Source organism: Lampetra fluviatilis, chromosome 5, assembly GCF_964198595.1.
Source record: "Lampetra fluviatilis chromosome 5, kcLamFluv1.1, whole genome shotgun sequence".
Classification (NCBI taxonomy): domain Eukaryota; kingdom Metazoa; phylum Chordata; class Hyperoartia; order Petromyzontiformes; family Petromyzontidae; genus Lampetra; species Lampetra fluviatilis.
In genome coordinates, this window is record NC_136279.1 from 18,946,390 (window position 1) to 18,972,005 (window position 25,616).

The 25,616-nt window shown below is 52.3% G+C and overlaps 1 protein-coding gene across 2 annotated transcripts in view; it reads right to left on the reverse strand.

The window, feature by feature from the left end:
- Positions 1-1,081: 1,081 nt before the first annotated feature.
- The window catches only part of GAA (alpha glucosidase), a 34,047-nt gene continuing 9,512 nt past the window's right edge, over positions 1,082-25,616 (reverse strand). For both annotated transcript variants that reach the window (XM_078857080.1, XM_078857081.1), the window contains exons 7-21: positions 23,984-24,103; positions 22,640-22,758; positions 21,119-21,250; positions 20,306-20,419; positions 18,536-18,649; positions 17,309-17,393; positions 16,489-16,606; positions 15,635-15,768; positions 14,783-14,934; positions 12,524-12,672; positions 10,566-10,707; positions 7,207-7,305; positions 6,651-6,860; positions 5,508-5,657; positions 1,082-5,228 (exon numbers count right to left, since the gene is read on the reverse strand). In XM_078857080.1, coding sequence (XP_078713206.1) covers positions 5,166-5,228; positions 5,508-5,657; positions 6,651-6,860; positions 7,207-7,305; positions 10,566-10,707; positions 12,524-12,672; positions 14,783-14,934; positions 15,635-15,768; positions 16,489-16,606; positions 17,309-17,393; positions 18,536-18,649; positions 20,306-20,419; positions 21,119-21,250; positions 22,640-22,758; positions 23,984-24,103 — 1,901 coding nt within the window. In that variant the 3' untranslated portion in view covers positions 1,082-5,165. The remainder of the gene's footprint in view (positions 5,229-5,507; positions 5,658-6,650; positions 6,861-7,206; positions 7,306-10,565; positions 10,708-12,523; positions 12,673-14,782; positions 14,935-15,634; positions 15,769-16,488; positions 16,607-17,308; positions 17,394-18,535; positions 18,650-20,305; positions 20,420-21,118; positions 21,251-22,639; positions 22,759-23,983; positions 24,104-25,616) is intronic.

The following is a 25,616-nucleotide window of genomic DNA, read 5'->3' on the forward strand; positions in this document are numbered from 1 at the left end:
GTATTCTATCAAAAAAAATGAAAACGTTTTTTAAAACATTAATTTGTATTACTTATGTTTCGGCTTGGGTCTAATTGTCCACGCTCATCTGACGTTGGCTGTAAATCACCACGGCCCCTTTTACGTTATGGCAAGCTTTGCTGCCACTTCCTGGAGTTGTGGAGTTCTGCCATTACTCGTAGGGTACATTGCATTAAAGCGTGTCTTCAAAAAAGTATTTTTTTTTATATATATTACTTATTACAGCTCAACTTAGCCAGTGGCCCCACTGATGAGAACCAACAACGAGTTCTACGCCTGCGCTCAACGTTCACAATCGTTGTTCGAGTTGCGCGTTGCTCCCGACGAAAATTTCGCATAAATTTGGCTCAAACCTCACCGATGACCACACCAAGGATGACCGGCGATTTCCGCCAACAACGATCTTCACGCCGCTGTGCAGCCAAGCAGGGTGGCACCGTGGAATTCTACTCCCAATATCCATAATCGAGTATATTTTGGGTTAGATCGTGTACATGTAAACGCGTCGTAAAACCCGCAAACTAATTGACATGTTTTATTTTCGTGGCAAAAACCTCACGAATTGGATGTGTCGGGTGGTGGCGGGTTTAACGATACATTTACGCGATCTAATGGAAAAAAATACTCTCTCATGGATATTGGTCTTGAAAGCCTACTACGCCATTGGAACCTCATTTGCCAGTAAAAAATATGATAATTGTTTTTTTTACCCCTTTATCTGGCAACAAAACTGACACCTTTTTTACAAGGAGTCATGTTTGCATAGACCACAATACCTGCAGTCATAATGCAAACAAAAAACATAACTCTGATGTATGCACTGTCCTTGAAGTTGATTGGTCCACACCCGAGACAGCTTTCCTTAGAGCCTAGTCTCACATGGTGTTGGACCAGATGACGCCAAAAGGCGCACAACTCAAAGACAATGCACCATCAGAGTATGAGAGCTCGGGCAAGCATTTACACCATTGGAATCTCATTTGCCGGTAAAAAATATAATTGTTTTTTTTACCTTTTTATCTGGCAACAAAACTGACACCTTTTTTTACAAGGAGTCATGTTTGCATAGACCACAATAGCTGCAGTCATAATGCAAAAAAAACCACAACTCTTATAATGTATGCACTGTCCTTGAAGTTGATTGGTCCACACCCGAGACAGCTTTCCTTAGAGCCTAGTCTCACATACTACGTGTTATACATTCCACCCCACCCTTCACATACACCACACGCACAGCAGCAGCAGCATCAGCATCCGAGTCATCTTGCACTTTCAATGAACACCGAGGCAACCGCAGCCGTTCCGGCCAGCGAGCCTCTGAGTCGCGCTCAAACTTTTGCGAAACTGTGCACATTCCGTTTGCGTCTTACTCTCATTACAATCACAACTGGCCAGTGACTGCCAAACATCACGACGCTGATGCGAGTTGCCGAAGATCACTCGATAACTTGGGCGGAATTCGGCGCCAATCGGTTGTTAACCGAACGTTTCCTCCCAGCTTTAAAATGTAACATCTTTCGTTTCATCATATATATGTATACACACAGTATACGGCATTTAGTTCTATAAAGCAGCCACTCTGTGCTACATACACACACATGCATATTTGTGATGGACAGGACTCTTAATAGAGTGCAAAAACAAATGCTCACACTGACTAATTTACACAGTGCCTCTACCATTTACAGCCAGTGCCGTAATCATATGACCAATTTTACAACTAATCCTATTACTCTGTTGTTCCTGTGTTAATCTGGTTAACCTTACTAACTACCAGATGCATGTCCTAGTAGTTACTCGAAAAATAATTACGTTACATTTTAGATGAGACACGGCATAGGGTGGGGGTGGCCTTCATCTAGTGGCTTGCTGGCTGCATTCCTGGGCCACCTGGCTGGCTTGCGGGGGGGGGGCTATGTGCGCGATGGTGATGCCACCTGCATCCCACAGCCTGCTCGGCCACCTTCCACCCCGGCCGTGTATCATCGACTACATCAGACAAAAGTTTTGCTGGCTGGCTGGCTGGCTGGCAGGAGAGAGGGACAGAGGGGATGGGTGGATGGACGGACGCGTCAAAAGGACGAGCAAGCGGCTATTTTAAAATGACGGCGCAACTCCGAAATAAATTAACGGAGGAATTGATGCCGGCAGGTTTGCTCAACGCTAGGCGTGGCAGCAGCTCATGCACTCTGATCACAAAACACAGCCACGGTTACAGCCGAGCGATGTCGTTTGCGAGCCTCAATCGAACCTCATTAGTTTTTTTTTTTAAAGAGTAATCGCGAAAGCAATAAAGTGACGCGGCCCACTCAGCGGGGTGTCTTTTAACCATCGACCATATCACACTACGCGCAAGTCTGCTTCACGGTAGACGCTTAAACACCGCTCAGCTGATGCCGCTAAAAACGAGCAGGACGTACCGCGCGCGTGACCACTTCGGCAGCAATTGGTTCAAGCGAGCCTGGCTCTGCTGGCGAGACAGGGAACGTCGAAACCGGTCCGGAGTTTGCTTGCATCGATACCAACGCTGCTGAAATGACACGCTCCAAGAAGGCCGTGCAGCCAATTACGTGTGTTAAAAATACTGCCATGACAAGATATGGGAGGAGGCATTTCGTCTGCTTACCCTGGTCAACACACTTTTTCTGGCATAAGGTATTCCAACGGGTTTAAGGTAATTTTGGGGTGCCGATTCCAAATCTGGCATCAGTTTTTGTCTATCATATCAGGTTTTTGAGATATCAAATATTGCATTTTCAATAAAAACTGCAGAAGAAAAATATTAAATAAATGTGGATATCTACATAAAATGATATTATAAACACACTATCCTAAAAATACAGCACCATATTTTAACACTAAAGCAGTCACTGACTCGCAACAACTTGCAATTATAAGTGACAGAGTTAATTTCGGGTAAAATCAATGAAAATGGGGTATGCCGATAGCATAAAATGAGATGTGATAGAGCAAATCTGAGATCAGATTTGGAATCAGCACCCTGTGAAATTAGTCTAAAACAGCTGCAAAAGTCCAGGCCAGAATTTTTTTTTATTTTGTTGACCAGTGTTATTAATCTTCTTACTCGACATTTTAACGCTTCCTTCTCTCTTGCAACATCTCCCTCTTTGCTCTGAGAGCCAAAGTAGCCATGCAGTGATGGCCTTCTAAGACCTGTGTATGGATGGAGGGTGGTGGTGGGGGCTGGGTATGAAGTGTTCAAAGTCGCGTTTTGAGGTATGCATAACAAAGACAAAGATCCCCCGTATCGCCTTAACAGACTGTTGGAGCAAGTGCTGTTAGCGAGCACCTATGAAGCCCGGCACAGCAAATGAGGGGCTGGGTGGCCAGCACCACGCCCGGCCGCCTTTGTCTCCCCAGTGGCGATGCTTAAATACCGCACCGGGTACTCATTTGAGGCCTAGTCGAGCTAGGCGAGGCCCATGACTGATTCAGATCATTGTTGGTGTTGGCCGTGAGCGGGAATCGAACTCGGGTCGCCGGGTTCGTAGCGCAACGCGCTAACCGCTGCACCACTGCTCTGTTTGGATACACACACACACACAGGTGCGTGTATATCGGGGTACGGTCCCTGCAACTGCTTTGCTCACGTCACTGCTGCCAGAAGGGCCCTCTCCACCAGAGTGAACTCTACGTGCCGTGTGGGCATGCGTGCCGCCGAAACGCTGCCGTAGTTCGGCTATTCGTACCGAACGCACGACGGAACGTTACGACAGAGTCGTGTGTGTGTGTGTGTATGAACCTCATGGCGGGACCACGGGGTCCCATAAGCCCCTGGCTCTCGCATAAACATTATGTTATAATGTCAACAAAAACGTTGCTCTTTTACACCAATGGGTTTGAAGGATGGTGGCAAGTGTTGTCTTGTTAAGCTATGCCTTTAAAACTGAAAACTACTTACCTGCAGTGCCTCTATTTAAATACACCCTGTCAATCATCACGTTTCTCAGTATGGATTTGTGAACACGCTTTGTAAACAGTACATAAAATAGTACGCATTTTCAATGCGCTGTTCATATTGTAACAAGCGTTTATACCAATGTTACTCTACAGAGTAGTGGGTCGTCGCTCCTCTGATACGTGTCGATACGAGCGGTATGTGGGGACTATGGCTTAACCGCAAAAAAAAAAAACCTATCTGCACAGATGCATACGGACAAGAGAAGTATTACCAAACAGGAGGAATTAACGGTGCAACGCATCTCATCTGTTAAATATCTACAGGTAACAGGATCGTCATCGATTGATCCTGGCTGCAGACATTGGTAGGTCACAAATAATAATGAAGATAAGTTTCACTGTATTATGCATCCCGTGATGACAAATAAAGGACTTAAGTCGTGTAGGCAGTTTGAGCAGCTTTGGATAAGATCTATAATGATCCTGCCCATACCCAAGCGTGGAGTTGCATTCGCTAGTTCAGCTCTTCTGCGCATTCGTCCTCCCTGCTGCCACTGCGCTTGGACGCGACACGACAACAGAATGATCCGTGCCAGGCGGGTCGCGGCGTTTATGTGCGCGGTGGGACGGAGTCGCCCAAAATAAATAAATAATTTGCGATTGTGACTTCCGTTAATTCGGGACCCCGGGGTCCTGCCATAAGGTTCATATATCCAAGCGTAACGTGCTCGTTGCACCTTGCCATACGCGACGATAGACAAAAAAATCTATCAGAGAATTTCAGTTCCGTGCGAGTGAAGGTGCGTGTGTGTCCGTGCACGTGTATGCGGGTACCGATGTGTGTGTGCAGGTGTGTGTGTAGGGGTGTGTGTAGGTGTGTGTGTAGGTGTGCGTAGGTGTGTGTGTGTGTAGGTGTGTGTGTAGGTGTGTGTGTAGGTGTGTGTGTAGGGGTGTGTGTAGGGGTGTGTATAGGCGTGTGTATAGGCGTGTGTGTAGGTGTGTGTGCAGGTGTGTGTGTAGGTGTAGGTGTGTGTGTAGGTGTGTGTGTAGGGGTGTGTGTGTGTAGGTGTGTGTGTAGGTGTGTGTGTAGGGGTGTGTGTAGGGGTGTAGGTGTGTGTGTAGGTGTGTGTGTGTAGGCGTGTGTGTAGGGGTGTGTGTAGGTGTGAGTGTAGGTGTGTGCGCGCGTGTCTGTGCATTACGCGCATGTGCTTGCGCGCGTGTCTTCACTGCCACTCCAACGTGATGGCCTCGGACAACGGCACGGTGAGGTTCGACACGGACAACACCTGGGGGTCACGGGGACAAAGTGAGCACACGAGACGAGACACGCCCTCGCCCCAGCCCTTGTACCCTCCCCCCTGGCCTCGCATTAATATTCACCACAACTTTGTGCTAAAATGCGACCTCCCCCCTCCTTCCCCCCATCACCTTCCCCTCTCTGTGCCCCCCTCCCCTCCCCCCCTCCCCCTCCTTCCCCGGGTCACCTGCCCCTCTCTGTGCCCCCCTCCCCCCTCCCCCCCCCCCGTGCCCCCCCCTCCCCCCCTCCCCCCCGTGCCCCCCGTCACCTGCGTGCTGCTGGAGTAGGAGAAGGAGACGTAGCCCCCGTTGAGGCGAACGCGGCTGGGGCGCCGGGGGACGCCCATCACGGAGACGGAGCCGAGCGGGGGCAGTGGAGTGCCGGGCGCGGCATGCAGCACGGTGGAGTGCAGCGTGCCCTACAAAGAGAGAGATCCCCCGTATAGCCTCGGCTGACTTTTGGGGCAAGTGGCGAGTCGATCGACTCGGGTGTCCGGATTTGTACCGCGGCGCGCTGACCGCTACACACGCACGTAGACAGACAAAGATCCCCAGTATAGCCTTAACAGGCTGTAGGGGCAAGTGCTGTTAGCGAGCATCCACGAAGGCCGGCACAACATACGAGGGGGTGGGTGGCCAGCACCACGCCCGACCGCCTTTGTCTCCCCAGTGGCGATGTTTACACACCGTACCAGGTACTCATTTCTGGCTGAGTCGACCTAGGGGAGGCCCAGGACTGGATCAGATAATTGTCACTGGTGTTGGTCGTGAGCGGGAATCGAACCCGGGTCGCCAGGTTCATAGCGCAGCGCGCTAACCGCTACCCCACCACTCCCCACAGGTACACACACGCACGCATACACTCATTTCTGGCTGAGTCGACCTAGGGGAGGCCCAGGACTGGATCAGATAATCGTCACTGGTGTTGGCCGTGAGCGGGAATCGAACCCGGGTCGCCAGGTTTATAGCGCAGCGTAGCGCTAACCGCTACCCCACCGCTCTCCACAGGTACACACACGCACGCGTACACTCATTTCTGGCTGAGTCGACCTAGGGGAGGCCCAGGACTGGATCAGATAATCGTCACTGGTGTTGGTCGTGAGCGGGAATCGAACCCGGGTCGCCAGGTTCATAGCGCAGCGTAGCGCTAACCGCTACCCCACCGCTCTCCACAGGTACACACACGCACGCGTACACTCATTTCTGGCTGAGTCGACCTAGGGGAGGCCCAGGACTGGATCAGATAATCGTCACTGGTGTTGGCCGTGAGCGGGAATCGAACCCGGGTCGCCAGGTTCATAGCGCAGCGTAGCGCTAACCGCTACCCCACCGCTCTCCACAGGTACACACACGCACGCGTACACGCAGCTACGCAAGCCCCCAATCCACCAACGGCCGCTCCCCTGCCTGACCTGCGTGGCCTTGAACTTGAGGGCCCAGTATCGGCCGCTCTGCAGGGGCCCTGGGGTGTCCCCGTCATCCCAGAAGAGGTCCCCTTGGGCCCCCTCCTCCTCCTCCTCTTCCTCTCCGCCATCGTCACCCTCATCGGACTCCGGTGGCCGTAGCGCAGCCACGATGCCCAGGGGATTCCTGCGACTCGCACTGCTCGTCGTGTCCGGGACCTGCGGGCAGACAGGAGGGGAGCAAGGGAGCGTGGCGTGGGGGGGGCGGGGCGGGGCGTGGCGGGGGCGGGGACCCGGGGGGGGGGGGGGGGGTGGGGATGCGGGGAAATGATGGACCGCGTGAGAGCACAGGCAGATGAGCGAAGATGCGAGGAAACGCAGGGAGCCAGCACGGAGCCATGAGGGGACATGAGAGGGAGACGAGTGGATTAGAGACGCGGTTCGGTTCATCGCGGCCACCTCTGCCCCGCGTGGCGAACCTCCCAGGGATCCTATGGGGGGGGCGGGGGGGTGGGGGGGGTGGGGGGCAGGGGGGGTGGGGGGGGGGAAATGCCACCGCGCTCACCTGTGTGGGCACGATGAAGCCGGCGCGCAGGTGTAGGTTGATTTTGTCGAGCGGAGCGTCGAGGGTAAAGTTCTCCCCTTTGCTCCGGATCGCCGATCCCTGGGGGAAGGAGGAGAGAGAGGGAGGGGGGTGCCCACACTGAACTCGCTAACCTCGAGAATAATCCACGCACTCGATTGTTTGGGACTAGGCCACGTAATTATCTGATTAAATCGAATTATTCTAATGTATATTTATAGAACGCCTTCACTCAAGTCACTCTATGACGTAGCTTACAAAACGATGACACAGAATGGAATTATTCTGGTAGGAACCTCCTGGTTACACCAGCCCATAGGGGATTATTGTGTCCGTCCGTCATGCAGGGAGGGGCTGGGTAGGGAGGGAGGGGCTGGGTGGGGAGGGGCTGGGTGGGGAGGGAGGGGCTGGGTGGGGAGGGGAGGGTGGGGAGGGGCTGGTTGGGGAGGGTGGGGCTGGGTGGGGGGTGGGAGGGGTGGGGCTGGGTGGGGAGGGGCTGGTCACCCCGTGGTGCCCTTATAAAACTCAACGTTTAACCTACTCACGCCGGCTTGTGCCCGCCCTCACAGTCGGGCATATTTGCGGAATACACCACGCCGCCGTTGACCCTGGCCATTGACCGAGCAACCCAACGTTCCTACCAGCTCCCTCCGCAGCAGGAATGTGTTGTCGATGGTAGGGGCGGTGCTACAGGGATTGAGAAATGAGCGACGGCGATAGAGGGGTACTTAGGGATCACTCCTTCCCGTCCCGAGTGGAAAGAGTGGAGGGACGAAGGGAGGGAAGAGGATGGGCAACAGAGAAGAGGTGAGGATTGAAGATGCTCCGCCACCAGACCGGCCAAATTAAATTGTCACGTGGTGCACAAGGGATTTACTGTGCCAATTCATACTGTTTCAGTTGAAGAATAATTCTCACAAACAAATTTAGCTCATAGATACATTTAACTCAATTACGGATACGCGAGATATCGCTTGAAACTGCGTTAAGCATCTTCAGGACAACATGATCCAGGAAGTCACAATAATAATTTCAGGAAGTGAGAATTCAGAAGAATTCAGAAGAATTCTGACTTCTGTATCATGATGAATCTCAATGTTGGGTAGAGGGTTTCAAATTTGATCAGATGTTAACTACCTTGTCTCGTATACAGGAGGTCGTGGGTTCGATGCCGACCCTGGCGCCTGCATATTTGGAGTTTGCGTGTTTTACTCGTAGTCGTGTGGATTTTTATCCAGGAAATCCAGTTATTCCCCCAACATTGAGAACATCTTTTTAGAATACAATAAATTTCCACGTGATAAGCCACTTCGCTGAGCTATCATTTGTGGCCAGGTCGCTTCTGAAAGAGGCGCTATATAGCTCAGTGGGCCTTACCGAGTAAAAATAAAATAATTAGTATAATGTTGGCTGTAAAGAAAAATCTTCATGTGAAGCTATCCAATCAAGCGGCTCCGATTACATTAAACGCTTTCAACCATAGTTGGAAAGTGATTAAATGAACTTGGGGCCATGGGTGGAGAGATCATTCAAGTTCAAGTTCATTTATTTGGTATAGCCCTGTGAGCCATTCGGCTCTAGAATCGGGTGCAACCGCAACAAACAAAAAACATGAACAAAAAAACATCTTAAAGTGAATACGTGACTAAGTGCAAACAGAAATTCCAAGAAAAGACAGCAAAATATTGCAGAAAAAAAAATCACCGTACACCAACGCTGACGATGATGGCCAAGTGACAGAACGCCAGGCCGGCCACTGCTGAGCAAGCGCGTAGCAGAATTCCGACTGGCATCAGAATGAGATGTTCAGCATGTTCAGAATGAGTGAAGTGTATTTCCCACCGAGTAAAATCCGTCGAGTTAAGGAGCTCGTTGTCAAGGGCGATTCGGGCCGGCAGACAACACAAAGCAATTACAGATTTTAAAAAAATATCTATATTTATAAAATAAACAATTTTAACACGTAGGCTTTCGCGACCAATATCCATTGATTAAATCGCGTAAATATAAATTGTCATTAAACCCGCCACCACCCGACACGGCCAATTAGTAAGGTTTGTCACGTGAACGAAACGTGCCAATTAGTTACCAGTTCAGCACACCGGTCGTGCTTGAGAGTAAACCCGAATGGTAATGTTGTGGGTTTACATTTATATTTACGTGATCTTACCCAAAAAAAACATCCTCTATTATGCAAAATAAATGATGCTGTAAAATTACATTCACACTTAAACTTTAGTGATTTCAATAGTTAGTTTGAATGAGGACAGAGATGACAGAATGGAGATTTTTTCGGTAAAGTCACGTAGGAAAAAACAATTTGAAATAAAAATTAATAAAAATAAAATAATAAAAATCACGACGTTTCGGAGGCAACACAAGTCTCCGTCATCAAGTGGGACCGTCACAGCCAGATTTGATGTATCAAGTGTATCACAAGTGTATCACAAGTGTATCACTTGATACAGAAAATCTAGATGTGACGGTCCCACCTGATGACGGAGACTTGTGTTGCCTCCGAAACGTCGTGATTTTTATTATTTTATTTTTATTAATTTTTATTTCATTTTTTTACCTACGTGACTTTAACGAAAAAACTAAGAATATGAATCCTTGCAGTCACGAAAGCTTCAAATCTAGAATGGAGATGCCAATAGGCAACAAAAGTTTTGTGGTGGTTCCAACAGCTGGGACCAGCCACGTTAAATGCTCTTGATCCAAATTACGTGTGAAATCTGGGACCTATTAATAGGATTAATAGGATCTGCGTCGCAGATTATTAGGACTGTCCAATGGCAAGAACAGACTTAACGTGGAGCACCTATGGCTGCAGAGTTTGGTAGTGCATGTTGTTTACGTCGTTTATTGTGAAAATTCGGTCACAGTTCCTATGACCTGCACTGTTTCATTGCTTTCATGGCTTTATTTTGGTGATTTTCGAAAAGTTTTTTGGATTGGCCATGTTTGTTTGTTGTAGTACAGAGTTAGACTGATGGCCTTAATCTAAGTTGTCTTGTGGTTGTTGTTGTTTGACTTGCATCCCACTGGGATATTTGCACAGGGTTGGTGTACGGTAATTTTTTCTGCAATATTTTGCTGTCTTTTCTTGGATTTTCTGTTTGCACATAGTCACTTTAAGATGTTTTCTTGTTCATGTTTTTGTTTTTTGTTTGTTGCGGTTGCACCCGATTCAAGAGCCGAATGGCTCACAGGGCTATACCTAATAAATGAACTTCGACTTTGAACTTTGAACCTCCCAGCATGCACCGTGGGTGTGGGGGTGATGTGGCCGGCGCGTACCGCTGGGTGCCCGTGGTGCGGTGCGCGACGGTGCGGCGTACCGTGTAGAAGTCGTACCACGTGCCGGCGGGAAGGTAGGCCTGCACGGAGCGCGCGCCTTCCTCCAGCGCCGGCGACACGAGCAGCGCCGGCCCCCACAGCAGCTGCCGGTCGATGGCGTACGCCTGCTCGTCGTGCGGAAACCTTGCGCCGTTGAGCGCACGCGCACACGCGCAAAGATAAAGACAAAGATCCCCCGTATAGCCTTAACAGACTGTAGGGGCAAGTGCGGTTAGCGAGCACCTATGAAGGCCAGAACGGCACACGAGGGGGTGGGTGGCCAGCACCACGCCCGACCGACTTTGTCTCCCCAGCAGCGATGTTTACACACCGCACCGGGTACTCATTTGAGGCTGAGTCGACCTAGGGGAGGCCCAGGACCGGTTCAGATAACCGCCACTGGTGTTGGCCGTGAGCGGGAATTGAACCTGTGTCGCCGGGTTCGTAGTGCAGCGCGCTAACCGCTACACTACCGCTCCCCACACGCGCACACACGCACACACGCACACGCTACGTGAGCAACGCTGATCGTGACGAGTCGTTGGCTGACGTTGGCTTCGCATGAAGGAACCAGATCAGCAGACGACGTCTCCTTCGCATACAAGTGTAGAGGAGTAAAATGGGGACGTGACGTCATGTGTGACGTCATGTGTGCCGTCCAGTGCGATGACGTCACGTCTCGTGGAGTACTTAAGGGAGACCCCGTGACGAGAGCGGGGTCACCGTGGGAACGGGTAGAGTGAGAAGGGTAGAGAGGGAACCAGGGGGTAGAGGGACGAAGTGGTGAGACTGGAAGGACGCTGGTGGTAGCCGTAGAGGTGCTTCTCTCTCCGGTCGGTGGAGTTGGCAGAGTCCCCGATCCGACACGAGAGAGAGAGAGACCGGAGCTAGCCGGCAGGGACCAGGACTCACCGTAGGACCCCTAGCCCCTGGGAGTTGTGTACCCTTGTGTGTTAGATTGTAACAGCTCTAATCAACCTTTGGCGAAGTCCATAACTTTATCTCCGTCTCCGAGTGCGTCCTGGGAACTCCTCGATACAAGCGTCCTTCCACATTTTTTCGCGCATCGGCCCGGCAGACTCCCACGAGTGCATAATTTCAGCAGCGTTGCCTGAACGAAAGCAAAACTCTGGACCGGTTTCGACAAACAGCGTGTCGATCGGCGAGAGTTTTGTGTAAACGAGTCGGCGACCCAGTTTGGTTCTGCTGTTGGAGCGCGGTTTTTGGAGTCTGTAAATGATGACCCATCCGACACGGGAGACGTTCGTATCGTCCGATGCAGAGCGCCGGTCAACCCACCTCAACCCGAACAGCACGGTCATCTCAGCCGATACAGAGAGCCGTCGGACACGGCCAATTAGTTTGGTTTGTCGTGTAAACAAAACGTGCCAATTAATTACAACTTCAGCCCACCAGTGTTTTGGAGAGTAATTTCACAACATTTACAATGTGAATACGACATTTTGCCGGTAAATTACATCAAGCATCACTGGGCGATCTTTCCAGAATTGTGTCAAACTGAGGACAAGGGTGAGAGTGAGGGCAGCAGGGAGCGAGGCTATGAGAGGGGTGCGAGGGACGGAGAGTTGGAGGAAATAAAGAGGGAGCTCACTCAAAATTGAGAGGAAAAAAGGATGCCGAGTGGGAGTGAGGTAGGGAGCGAGTGAGCGAGTGAGGAGAGAGTAAAGAATGAAGTAGAGAAAACAGTCAGGGTTAAGGGTGGAAGGCGAGTTGATGGTGAGAGGGAGGAAAATGGGGAATAAGGGAGCAAGGAGGGAGTGAGTAAGTAGTGAGTTGAGATTATGAGAGAGTGATGGGAGTGCCGAATTTCTTTCGCACCGTACATAGCCACCCGTGCTAATCGGAGGAGTGAAGCTGTGAGGGAGGGAGTAGTAAGGAGAGAAGAAGGGGGTGATGGGAGTGAAGCGGTGAGGTGGGAGGGAGGGGGACCCCGTCTCACTCGAAGAAGAGAGGCCGTGCCACGGTGCTTCCCCTCTGGTGAGCGCCCATGAAGAGCGAGTACAGGAGGGGCAGCAGCGAGTAGCGCGTGAGGAGCGCTCGCCGCATCGCAGCCTGAGCAGCGGCCGAGAACACCGTGGGGTCCTGGGGCTACACACGCAACGCACACACACACACAATGTATACACACGCACACGCACACACAATGTATACACACGCACACGCACACACAATGTATACACACGCAACGCACACGCACACACAATGTATACACACGCAACGCACACACACACACAATGTATACACACGCAATGCACACACACACACAATGTATACACACGCAACGCACACACACACAATGTATACACACGCAACGCACACACGCAATGTATACACGCGTAACGCACACACACACACAATGTATACACACGCAACGCACACACACACACAATGTATACACACGCAACGCACACACACACACAATGTATACACACGCAACGCACACACACACACAATGTATACACACGCAACGCACACACACACACAATGTATACACACGCAACGCACACACGCAATGTATACACGCGTAACGCACACACACACGCAATGTATACACACGTAACGCACACACACACACGCAATGTATACACACGCACACGCACACACGCAATGTATACACACGTAACGCACACACACACACGCAATGTATACATACGTAACGCACACACACACACAATGTATACACGCGCAACGCACACACACACGCAATGTATACACACGTAACGCACACACACACGCACAATGTATACACACGTAACGCACACACACACGCACAATGTATACACACGTAACGCACACACACACGCACAATGTATACACACGTAACGCACACACACACGCACAATGTATACACACGTAACGCACACACACACACAATGTATACACACGTAACGCACACACACACACAAGGCATACACACGTAACGCACACACACACAAGGCATACACACGCAACGCACACACACACAAGGTATACACACGCAACGCACACACACACAATGTATACACACGTAACGCACACACACACAATGTATACACACGTAACGCACACACACACAATGTATACACACGCAACGCACACACACACAATGTATACACACGTAACGCGCATACACACACACAATGTATACACACGTAACGCAACGCACACACACACAATGTATACACACGTAACGCACACACACACACAATGTATACACACGCAACGCACACACACACACAAGGTATACACACGCAACGCACACACACACAATGTATACACACGCAACGCACACACACACAAGGTATACACACGCAACGCACACACACACAATGTATACACACGTAACGCACACACACACAAGGCATACACACGCAACGCACACACACACAAGGTATACACACGCAACGCACACACACACAATGTATACACACGTAACGCGCATACACACACACAATGTATACACACGTAACGCAACGCACACACACACAATGTATACACACGTAACGCAACGCACACACACAATGTATACACACGCAACGCACACACACACACAATGTATACACACGCAACGCACACACACACAATGTATACACACATAACGCAACGCACACACACACAATGTATACACACGTAACGCAACGCACACACACAATGTATACACACGCAACGCACACACACACACAATGTATACACACGCAACGCACACACACACAATGTATACACACATAACGCAACGCACACACACACAATGTATACACACGTAACGCACACACACACACACAAACTGTATACACATGTAACGCAACACACACACACACAATGTATACACACGCAACGCACACACACACAAACTGTATACACATGTAACGCAACACACACACACACAATGTATACACACGGAACGCGCACACACGTGCACGCACACAAAAAATACATAAATGCACACACACATGCATTAGTACACAGGTGCGCACACACACACATACAAAACATCCATAAGTACAAAGGTGCGCGCACACACGCAGCAGGTACACAGGTGTGCACACACACACACACAACGCCCGCACACACACGCAGGCGTACACAGGTGTGCGTACACAGGTGTGCGTACACGCTCGCACTGAAGCACACAGGCGTACGAAGAAACAAAACGGCACTTTCCCCAAGAGTAAGTCGAAGGCTACACGAGGCATCTTTGTCTTTGGTGTGCGAGTCTCACGGCGGCGCCGATGGTGTTGTGGTTGCGGGAGAAAGGGTAGAAGGCTCCGAGCTGCATCCACCGCACGCAGAGCTCCTCCATTGTGTCGCCATTAAAGCCACAGATGTCGGCTCCCACCAGCGGCACGCCGAAGAGGTTGAAGTTCAGGACGCCTGCGAAGAGGGGACGGGTGCAGCGACGTGCAGCGACAACAGCAGCAGCCGCCATTCGCCACTAAGCGGCGGTGACGTCACCACGGGGCTCGTGCACCAGGCTAGGTGCACTTTGAGGCCACGTGATGCAGTGTCGGAGGGTCGCCCGCTGGCAGGAGGTCACGGGACAGGGCCCAAGTGCCACGGCGTTGACTGTAACGTTCTTACCCGCCCCGACTGGACATCTGTGAAAAAAGCTTTGCGGCTCATTGGATTTCGCCAGTATAAATAAATATTCTGATTCTGACTAGCAGATGTACGCACGCGCACACAAAGGCAAACGTCCCCCGTATAACCTTAACAGACTGTTGGGGCAAGTGCTATCAGCGAGCACCTATGAAGGCCGGCACGGCACACGATGGGGTGGGTTGGCCAGCACCACGCCCGACCGCCTTTGTCTCCCCTTAGTGGCGATGTTTACACACCGCACCAGGTACTCGTTTGAGGCCGAGTCGGGGAGGCCCAGGACCGTTTCAGATAATCGTCACTGGTGTCGGCCACGAGCAGGAATCGAACCCGCGTCCCCGGGTTTGTAGCACGGCGCGTGCCGTGCCGGCCTTCATAGGTGCTGCTCGCCAACAGCACTTGCCCCAACAGTATGCGAAGGCTACACGGGGGATCTTTGTCTTTGCGTGCGTGTGTGCGTGCGCGTGGGCCCTACCGGCTATGGAGCACGCCAGGTCCTTCCACGTGCTGCGGTTGTCTCCAAGCCAGTGGCCCGCGTAGTGGCCGTGGCTCGGGAAGGTGGAGCGGGAGATGATCAGCGGCCTCCTGCCCCTGAGCTCCTCCATTGCACTCCCCGTCGCCACCGCCGCCGCCGCCGCCGCCGCCGCCGCCGCACACAAGATCAACGACCGCACGTTAACCGCGAGCCACGCGCACCGGTTACCACGAGTGTCGCATTGTGGGGGGCGGGGGGGGGGGGCGGGGTAAGTCAACGGTGGTTGGCCCCCGTGAATAGACGCGCTGCCCGCCACAGCAATGTGGAATTGTCACCACTGGGCTCTGCTGTGCTGTGAGCAGGAGAAGAGCTCGTGTGGCTTCAAGCCTTCGGCTGCGGCGGGCAGTGCGGGCCGAGCGGATGGTGGACGAGCGAGTCCGTGCGTACGTTGAAGTTCTCTCGCGCACCGCACGTAGCCAACCGTGCCGAACCGAGGCACGGGGGGGAAGGACAACAAACTAAACGCGGAAAGCAGTTCAAAAGAAATGAGTTTTCACATTTAGATTGAAAAGTGCGTAGCCCCAGTGGCTTCCTCATATCGGAAGGAAGAGCGTTCCAGACGGCCATAGAAGTGCACCTGAGAGTGCACGACGCCGTGACCGTCTTTGTTCGATGTTTAGCCAAAAGCCGCCGCGAGGGTGACTGGAGTTTATGCTCCTTGACGAGATCAGAAAGGGATTGTGGTTCATTTGTGGCGAGCACTTTTGTGTGTAACGAGCGGCAGCTTGTAATGTAGTCGGACACCGAGAGGCCAGGCGTGATCCCGGCTGCCCAGGTGAGTGCAGGTGAGCTACCTGTAGGAGACCATGGCCTCGGTGAGCCCGTACAGGTTGTGCAGGTTGTAGTGGGAGGAGATCGACTGCCGCGCAGACGCGCAGATCGTCTTTGCCTTCAGAGAGTCTCCCTGCACGGCTGAAACAGGGATAGATATACCGACACACACACACACAATGTTTTGTATATATTGAGATGGAGGAAGATCCCATCTGTAGCCTACGTAGGCTACCGGGGCAATGAGCGAGCGCGTCTGGAATACAGCATGGCGTACAACAGCCGACATCTATAAGTACGTATGCGCTATTGTGTGTGGGGAGTGGTAGCGTAGCGCGCTGCACTATGAACCCGGCGACCCGAGTTCGACTCATCCTCCAATGAGTAGCTGGTGCGGTGTGTAAACATCGCCACTGGGGAGACAAAGGCGGTCGGGCGTGGCGCTGGCCACCCACCCCCCCTCGTGTGCCGTGCAGGCCGACATAGGTGCTAATCGCTAACAGCACTTGCCCCAAAATACTTTTAAGGCTATACAGGGGATGTTCGTTTGTGTACGTGTGTAGGTGTGTGTGTGTGTACGTGTGCAGGTGTGTGTGTACGTGTGTGTGTGTAGGTGTGTGTGTGTGTACATGTGTAGGTGTGTGTGTGTACGTGTGTACGTGTGTGTGTGTACGTGTGTGTGTGTGTACGTGTGCAGGTGTGTGTGTACGTGTGTGTGTGTAGGTGTGTGTGTGTGTACGTGTGTGTGTGCAGGTGTGTGTGTGTGTACGTGTGCAGGTGTGTGTGTGTGTACGTGTGTAGGTGTGTGTGTGTGTACGTGTGCAGGTGTGTGTGTGTGCGTACCAGGAGTGTAGGGTGGGTTCTCCAGCTCGTTATTGGGACACCCGTCCACCGAGCCATCCACGAAGTTAGATGGCTCATTCATGTCCTGCGCGAGGAGGGGAGAGCGGCGATGGGGAGAGCGGCGATGGGGAGAGGGGCAATGGGGTGAGGGGCGATGGGGTGAGGGGCGATGGGGAGAGCGGCGATGGGGAGAGGGGCGATGGGAAGAGGGGCGATGGGGAGAGGGGCGATGGGGAGAGCGGCGATGGGGTGAGGGGCGATGGGGAAAGAGGGGCGATGGGGAGAGCGGCGATGGGGAGAGGGACGATGGGGAGAGCGGCGATGGGGTGAGGGGCGATGGGGAAAGAGGGGCGATGGGGTGAGGGGCGATGGGGAGAGCGGCGATGGGGAGAGGGGCGATGGGAAGAGGGGCGATGGGGAGAGGGGCGATGGGGGGAGGGGCGACGGGGGGAGGGGCGATGGGGGGGAGGGGCGATCGGGAGATACAGTGAGGGAATAAAGTATTTGATCCCCTGCTGATTTTGCACGTTTGCCCACTGACAAATAAATGATCAGTCTATAATTTTAATGGTAGGTTAATTTGAACAGTGAGAGACAGAAAACCAATTTATAACATTTTTGACATGCGTTTTTCTGGATTTTTGTGTTGTTATTCTGTCTCTTACTGTTCAAATAAACCCACCATTAAAATTACAGACTGATCATTTCTCTGTCAGTGGGCAAACGTACAAAATCAGCAGGGGATCAAATACTTCTTTCCCTCACTGTAGTGATACAGTAACGAGGTGGGGCATATACGCTCAGTTATTTGTTCCACGGTGTGTGTGTGTGTGCGCACGTAGTGCATCGTACATCGCCAAACTTTATCATTAAAGTATTCATGGGGAAATCGCTTTCGCTTAACGCACTTTCGCTGAATGCGGCACTTTTCAGGAATGTATCTACCGCGTTAAAAGAGGACTTGCTGTACTTCTAATGGGACATCGATTTGAATTTGTATTGACGGATAATAATTACTGTTTAATTGAATGGTTAATCAATGGCGTGTATCCCTTCGTGGGAAGTCATCGGTCGATAAGATTGGCCCCCAAGCATAGAAATTTCCACTACTGGCTTTCGAACGCCGTTGGAAACGCGTGCTACCGCATTGCTCATACGAGTAGTCAAGGCACTGCGATTGAATGTTACGGCCGAGTGGACCAGGGGGAGGGACAAGCGCGCACGTACAATCCATAGCCCGTCGAAGGGCACGAGGTCGTGCAGTGACTTGAGGTTCTCCGACCACCATTGGCGCGTTGCACGGTTCGTAAAGTCGGGAAACGCGGTCTCACCCGGCCACACCTGAAACACAACGGAACACACACTCAGATACACACTCAGACACGCGCTCAGATACACACTCAGACACACACTCAGACACACACTTAGATACACACTCAGACACACACTCAGATACACACTCAGAGACACACTCAGATACACACTCAGATACACACTCAGACACACACTCAGAGACACACACTCAGATACACACTCAGAGACACACTCAGAGACACACTCAGATACACACACTCAGATACACACTGGTACATGCAGAGACACACACTCCGATACACACACAGACACACACTCAGATACACATTGATACATGCAGAGACACACACTCTGATACACACACAGACACACACTCAGATACACATTGATACATGTGTATCACTACACATGCAGAGACAAACACTCTGATACACACACAGACACACACTCAGATACACACTGATACACATTCCGATATACATTACTACATGCAGAAACACACACTCAAGATACACATTGATACACACCGATACAAATTCATACACACACTCAGATACACACTGGTACATGCAGAACGATACACACTCAGATACATACTGATACACATTCTGGTATACATTGCTACATGCAGAGACACACACTCAAGATATACATTGATACACACCGATACAAATCCATACACACACTCAGATACACATTGGTACATTCAGAGACACACACTCAGATACACATTGATACATGCAGAAACACACACTCTGATACAAATCCATACACACTCAGATACACATTGATACACACACAGACACACCGATGTAAACTGTTACTCAAAAAGACACACTGATACACAACGATACAAGGCAGACGCACACTCGTACACAGCAGACACACGTTAATACACATGCCAATAGACACGAATACACGCGCTGATACACCAGAGACACACCGATACACAGCAGAGACACATTGATTACACAACGCCTTCAACCCACTCTTCTGCCCCTCCATCACAGCTCCCGTTCACATCTCCCCACACCTGCCCAGTCCAGCGCACACCTCCCCGCACGCGCGCCTCCACGCACACCTCCACGCACACCTCCACGCACACCTCCACGCACACCTCCACGCACACCTCCCCGCATGCGCACCTCCACGCACACCTCCACGCACACCTCCACGCACACCTCCACGCACACCTCCACGCACACCTCCACGCACACCTCCACGCACACCTCCACGCACACCTCCACGCACACCTCCACGCACACCTCCACGCACGCGCGCCTCCCCGCATGCGCGCCTCCACGCACACCTCCACGCACACCTCCCCGCATGCACACCTCCACGCACACCTCCACGCACACCTCCACGCACACCTCCACGCACACCTCCACGCACACCTCCACGCACACGTCCACGCACACCTCCACGCACACCTCCACGCACACCTCCACGCACACCTCCCCGCATGCACACCTCCACACACACCTCCACGCACACCTCCACGCACACCTCCACGCACACCTCCACGCACACCTCCACGCACACCTCCACGCACACCTCCACGCACACCTCCCCGCACACCTCCACGCACACCTCCACGCACACCTCCACGCACACCTCCACGCACACCTCCACGCACACCTCCACGCACACCTCCACGCACGCACGCACGCACGTAAGCACCTTTCCAATGAGAGGAGCGGTGCCATCGGTGTTGTTGATGAAGAGGCCGCGTGCCAGTGCGACGTCGAACGCTGGGTACGTGCCTCGCGGCTGGGAGCTGCTCACCCCCGGGTCCTGCGTGCACGCGGGCGTACACTTTCAGGTGCGCTTCTGCGGCCGTCTGGAACGCTCTTCCTTCTGAAGTTTGGGAGCCGCTGGAGCTACGCACTTTAAATAATTTAGATTGAAAACTCATTTCTTTAGAACTGATTTGTATGTTTAGTTTGTTGTGCTTCCCCCGCACCTCCGATTAGCACGGTTGGCTACGTACAGTGGTGAGAAAGAAGTTCAACGTACACACGTGCGTACACACGCGACGTGCGTACGCATCGAGACGTCGCCGTGGCCAGAGCCCCCGATGCCACCGCCGCACCGCACATCCAACGCCGTCTATCCGTCCTGCAGACCCTGAAGCTGCTGCACTGGAGACGCTGCTCAGCGTCTCTGACCCGGTTATCAATCCCCTGGGCCTCCTCCCTGAGGTCGACTCAGCCTCAAATGAGTACCCGCTGCGGTGTGTAAACATCGCCACTGGGGAGACAAAGGCGGTCAGGCGCGGTGTTGGCCACCCACCCGCTAGCACTTGCCCCAAACAGTCTGCTAAGGCTATGGGAGGGGGGGGATCTTTGTTTGTGTATGTCCACCTCTAATCCAGCCCAGGGGTTTCCTGAACCCGGACCCCGTAATTCTCATGGTGCGAGCTCGAACACACACGTGTGCGCCACGTGTGGGTTCGTGCACGTCACACGCACACGCGCGTGCACACACACGTACCAAGATGACGACGTATTTCTGGCCGTGCGCGTGCAGGTCTTGCACCATGGCCGGGAGGCTCGCGAAGGCCTTCGTGTCGTACGTGAACACGAGACGCTTGTGCATGTACTCGATATCGTTCCACTGCGCATCCTGCAACAACACCACGTGACCCGCACAATAACGATAACAACAACAAAACAATGTCGCCCTCTGGATCTATACAAGGCCTGCTGAGCCAATAACCAAATCACCTGGAATAATACAAAATAATGATGATGATCGTGCAGGGATCAGCAACTTGTGGCTCATCAAGGGATCTCTTTAAGGGGCGCCAAGGTGGCGAGATGCTAACTACCTCGCCTGGTATATAGGAGGTCGTCAGTTCGATCCCAACCCCGACAAGTGTATATCTGGAGTTTGCACGTTCTCCTCGTAGTCGCGTGGATTTTTCTCCAGGTCCTCCGGTTTTTCCCGCCACATTTAGAAACACGCGTTTAGAGTATTTAGCTGCAATACATTCCCACGTGATAAGCCACTTCGCTGAGCTATCATTTGTGGCCAGGTCGCATCTGAAAACTAGCTATATAGCCTTACCTGGTAAGGCTATATAGCTAGTTTAATATCGGCTGTAAAGAAAATCCTCCATGCAAAGCTATCCAATCAAGTGGCTCCTAATTTCGATTTAAAGCTTTCGTGACTGCAGGGATTCATCTTCTTGGAAGAATTCTTCACCTGAAGACGGCTGCTTGCGTTGTGGCCGAAACGTCGTGAGAATTATTTTATTATGTTTTTTTTCTATTATCTTATTACTTCCCTTCTACGTGACTTTACCGAAAGAACCAAGAAGACAAGTGGCTCCAGTTACGATCAACACTTTCGACCTCAGTTGGAAAGCGATGAAGTTTAGAGTCGACAGCACGGAGGTCGGCAGCTCCAGACCGTCGGGGCAGCAGAGGAGAATCTTGTTATTCAGTGGATGGCAGAGTAGTGCCGGATTATCCTCGTAGCAAAAGTAGCAAATGCTACGGGCCCCGCACTTTGAAGGGCCCCGCGCTAAATGCTTTCAAGCTATCAGTTCAGGTTCAGTGATTCTGCACTCGCTCTATTACTATACTACTATAGCACCTTCAACTTTTATGAACGACTGGGTGTTTAAAGTTAGCGATTTGTCATTATCTGGCTGTATAGCAAATAAAAAAATACAATTACTTTACTATGCAAGTGAAAAATGTATGTGTTTTTTGAATATTTATATTTTGTTATTTAGAGCCCCTTTATAACATATTCTACAGGCCCCGCACTACCTTAATCCGGCACTGTGGCAGAGCTGTGACAATTCGCGCTCCCGTCGTGAACCCCACGCACAAACTCGCTCGCGACGATCCAGGCTCGCGGTTCATTTTAACAATCGGTCGGTTCAGTCCAAGAATCACGTGGCAATGACACCTTGCTGGAGGAGGCGGGGGCAGGGGGGTGCGTGGTGCGAGAGGGACGATAGAGGGAGGCAGAAGGAGGCAGAGGGAAGGGTGGCGGCCCGACCTGCGGGATCCCTGCCGCCCTCATGGCGCGCACGGTGCTCATGGTGCCGTCGCTGCTGTTGTAGCCCCAGCGGCACAGGTGGAAGCCCAGGGCCCAGTACGGGGGCAAGGCCGGTCGCCCTGCAGGTACGCACACGCACGCACGCACACACAAAGATCCCCCCCGTACGCTGAGCACTCGCTTAGCGTGCGGTGTTTATGCTATAACGGGTTTTCGCTACAACGCGGTTCTTCCGTTCGGAATGTGCGTCCTGTTATAACGCCGAACGGGCCCCGTTATAACGTGGTTTCTCAGCGGTCGATGACAAGCCACTTTCTTGAGCTGTGAGGCCTAGCAGAGGTCGCAACCGGGTACCCGATACCCGTACCCTACCCGATACCCGGCTACCCGTACCCGGCCGGGTACGGGTGCCCGTTTGCGACCCTGGTGCGGCCGGGTACGGGTAGACCGTGAGTCACTGGTGAGTCACCGTTTGTCACTCATTTCCCAACGTCTTGTCTCTTCTCACAATTCAAGTTCCTAGAATCAACCCACCCGCACCTGCAACATGGCTTCATCCCAGAGGTCGCAACCGGGTACCCGATACCCTACCCGTACCCGGCCGGGTACGGGTAGGGTACGGGTACGGCCGGGTACGGGTACCCGTTTGCGACCCTGGTGCGGCCGGGTACGGGTAAGGAATCAAAACCCCTTTGCGACCTGAGGCCTAGTGGTACAGTGATACAGTACGCGGAAAGATACATTAAATACGGCGGCGTACTCTCAGTTATTTGTCCCGCCATATTGCCGTGTGTGTGCATACATCGTATCTCGCCAAACTTTATCATTACATTATTAGTGGGGATATTGTTTTCGCTTCACGTATTTTTCCCTTCACGTGGCACTTTTTAGGAACGTATATACCGTGTTAAATGAGGACTTGCTGGAGAACCTTTAACAGGATTTTGGGTCAAGTGCTGTTAGTGAGTAGCACCTATGAAGGCCGGCACGGCACACGAGGAGGTGGCCGGCCAGCACCACGCTCGGCCGCCTTTGTCTCCCTCGTGAGGATGTTTACACACAACACCAGATACTCACACACGCACGGACGCTCACGCACCCATTGCTTGCATGTACTAAAATGTACGCACAGAGACACACGCACGCTCATGCGTGTTCACACGTATGCACGAAACCAAAGACAAATATCCCTCGATAGCCTTAACAGGCCGTCACCAGCGCACGAGAGGCTTGTTGTGGCCTGAACTATTTGACCGCCACAGCCTTGCGCGGGCTACACGGGGTAGGGGAGGGGGGATCGTTGTCTTTGAATGTGACGTGCGAGCGAGTGCGCGCGCTGCTGACCTACGACCTCGGTGTACTGCTGCACGACGGCGTCGGGGGTAGGCCCGAGCAACACGTAGAGGTCCAGGATCCCTCCGATCGTCCGCCACGTCACGGCCGGCGCCGGCTGCAGCACCACATCTGCACGGCGGCGACATCAACAATAACAACAGCCGCCATTCGTCACCAAGTGGTGGTGATGTCACCATGGCGCCTGTGCCAGGCCAGGTGCACCTTGAGGCCACGTGAAGTGTCGAAGGCTCGCTGCTGGCAGGAGGTCACGAGACAGACCCAGGTGCCATGGGTTGACTGACTGAGATGATTGGCAGCTGTGCTCCCCACTGTGCTAACTTGCTGCATTTTAGCCACCCGGCGCTCCGGTCGTTGTTGTGAGCGTCGCTCCTCTGCCCTCCGTTGTTGCTGGAGGGCGACTGCCTACAACTGACCAGTATCGTCCTTCAAGAGCCTCCTTCATAGAGGCCGATCTTGACACCACTGGTACCAGTCATTGGCAAGTCCACTCAGATCCATATCCTCTTGTACGACATTATTCCATCTCTCCTCTAGGCCGTGGCGTGCCCGTTTAGCAACCTCTATCCGGCCGAACAAAAGCTGTTTGAGCATGCGGTGGTGGGGCATGTGGGCTACATGACCCAGCTAACGCAGCCTTGTCTGGCCATGCGGTGGCTGGGCATGCGGGCTATGAGACCCGGAGGTGACATCACCCGCCACGGCCGCCACAACTGCCGCAACCGCCACAACTGCCGCAACCGCCACAACTGCCACAACCGCCACAACCATCGAAACAGCCGCCACTGCCGCCACCACCACCATGGCCGCCATTAGTACCGAGACCATCAAGGGGTTGTGAGAAATCCATGGGATCGTCACGGGCCTAATAGCTATCGTCAGCAGCACTATCACCAATCGCTGCCACCTCACCATCCTTACCAACAGCATCCTCACCGCTATTAGCACCACAAACTCAACCACCACCACCGCCGCCACTATTACCATCACAAACACCACAACGATCATCATCATCACTATCACAGCCACAATAACCACCTTCAGCACCATCATCACCACCATTACTACAATTGTCAACACAACAACCACCATCATGACCCACCCAACCACTTTAACTACGAACAAGGACATATAGCCTTAATAGTGCTGCTGTATGTATGTTGACATTTTTGTTGCACCATACGTAGCCAACCGTACTAATCGGAGAAGCGGGGATAGGACAACAAACTAAATACAAAAAACAGTTCTAAAGAAATAAGCTTTCAATCTAAGTGCTTTAAAAGTGCATAGCTCCAGTGGCTTTCTAATATCAGAAGAGCGTTCCAGATGGCCACAGAAGCACGTGACTGCGCCCGCTGTGCATGCAGTTTTAAAGAAATTAGTTTTCAATCAATAACAGCAACAACAAAACCGCCATTCGCCACTAAGTGGCTGTGATGTCAAGGCGCTTGTGCCAGGCTATGTGCACTTTAAGGCCACGTGAAGTGTTGAACGCCCACCGGCAGGAGGTCATGGGAAAGACCCAGGTGCCATGAGTTGGCTGACTGAGATGACTGGTCGATGCACCGCCTGTGCCCCCTACTGTGCCATCTGGCTGTGTTTTAGCCGTCCGGCGTTCCGCTCT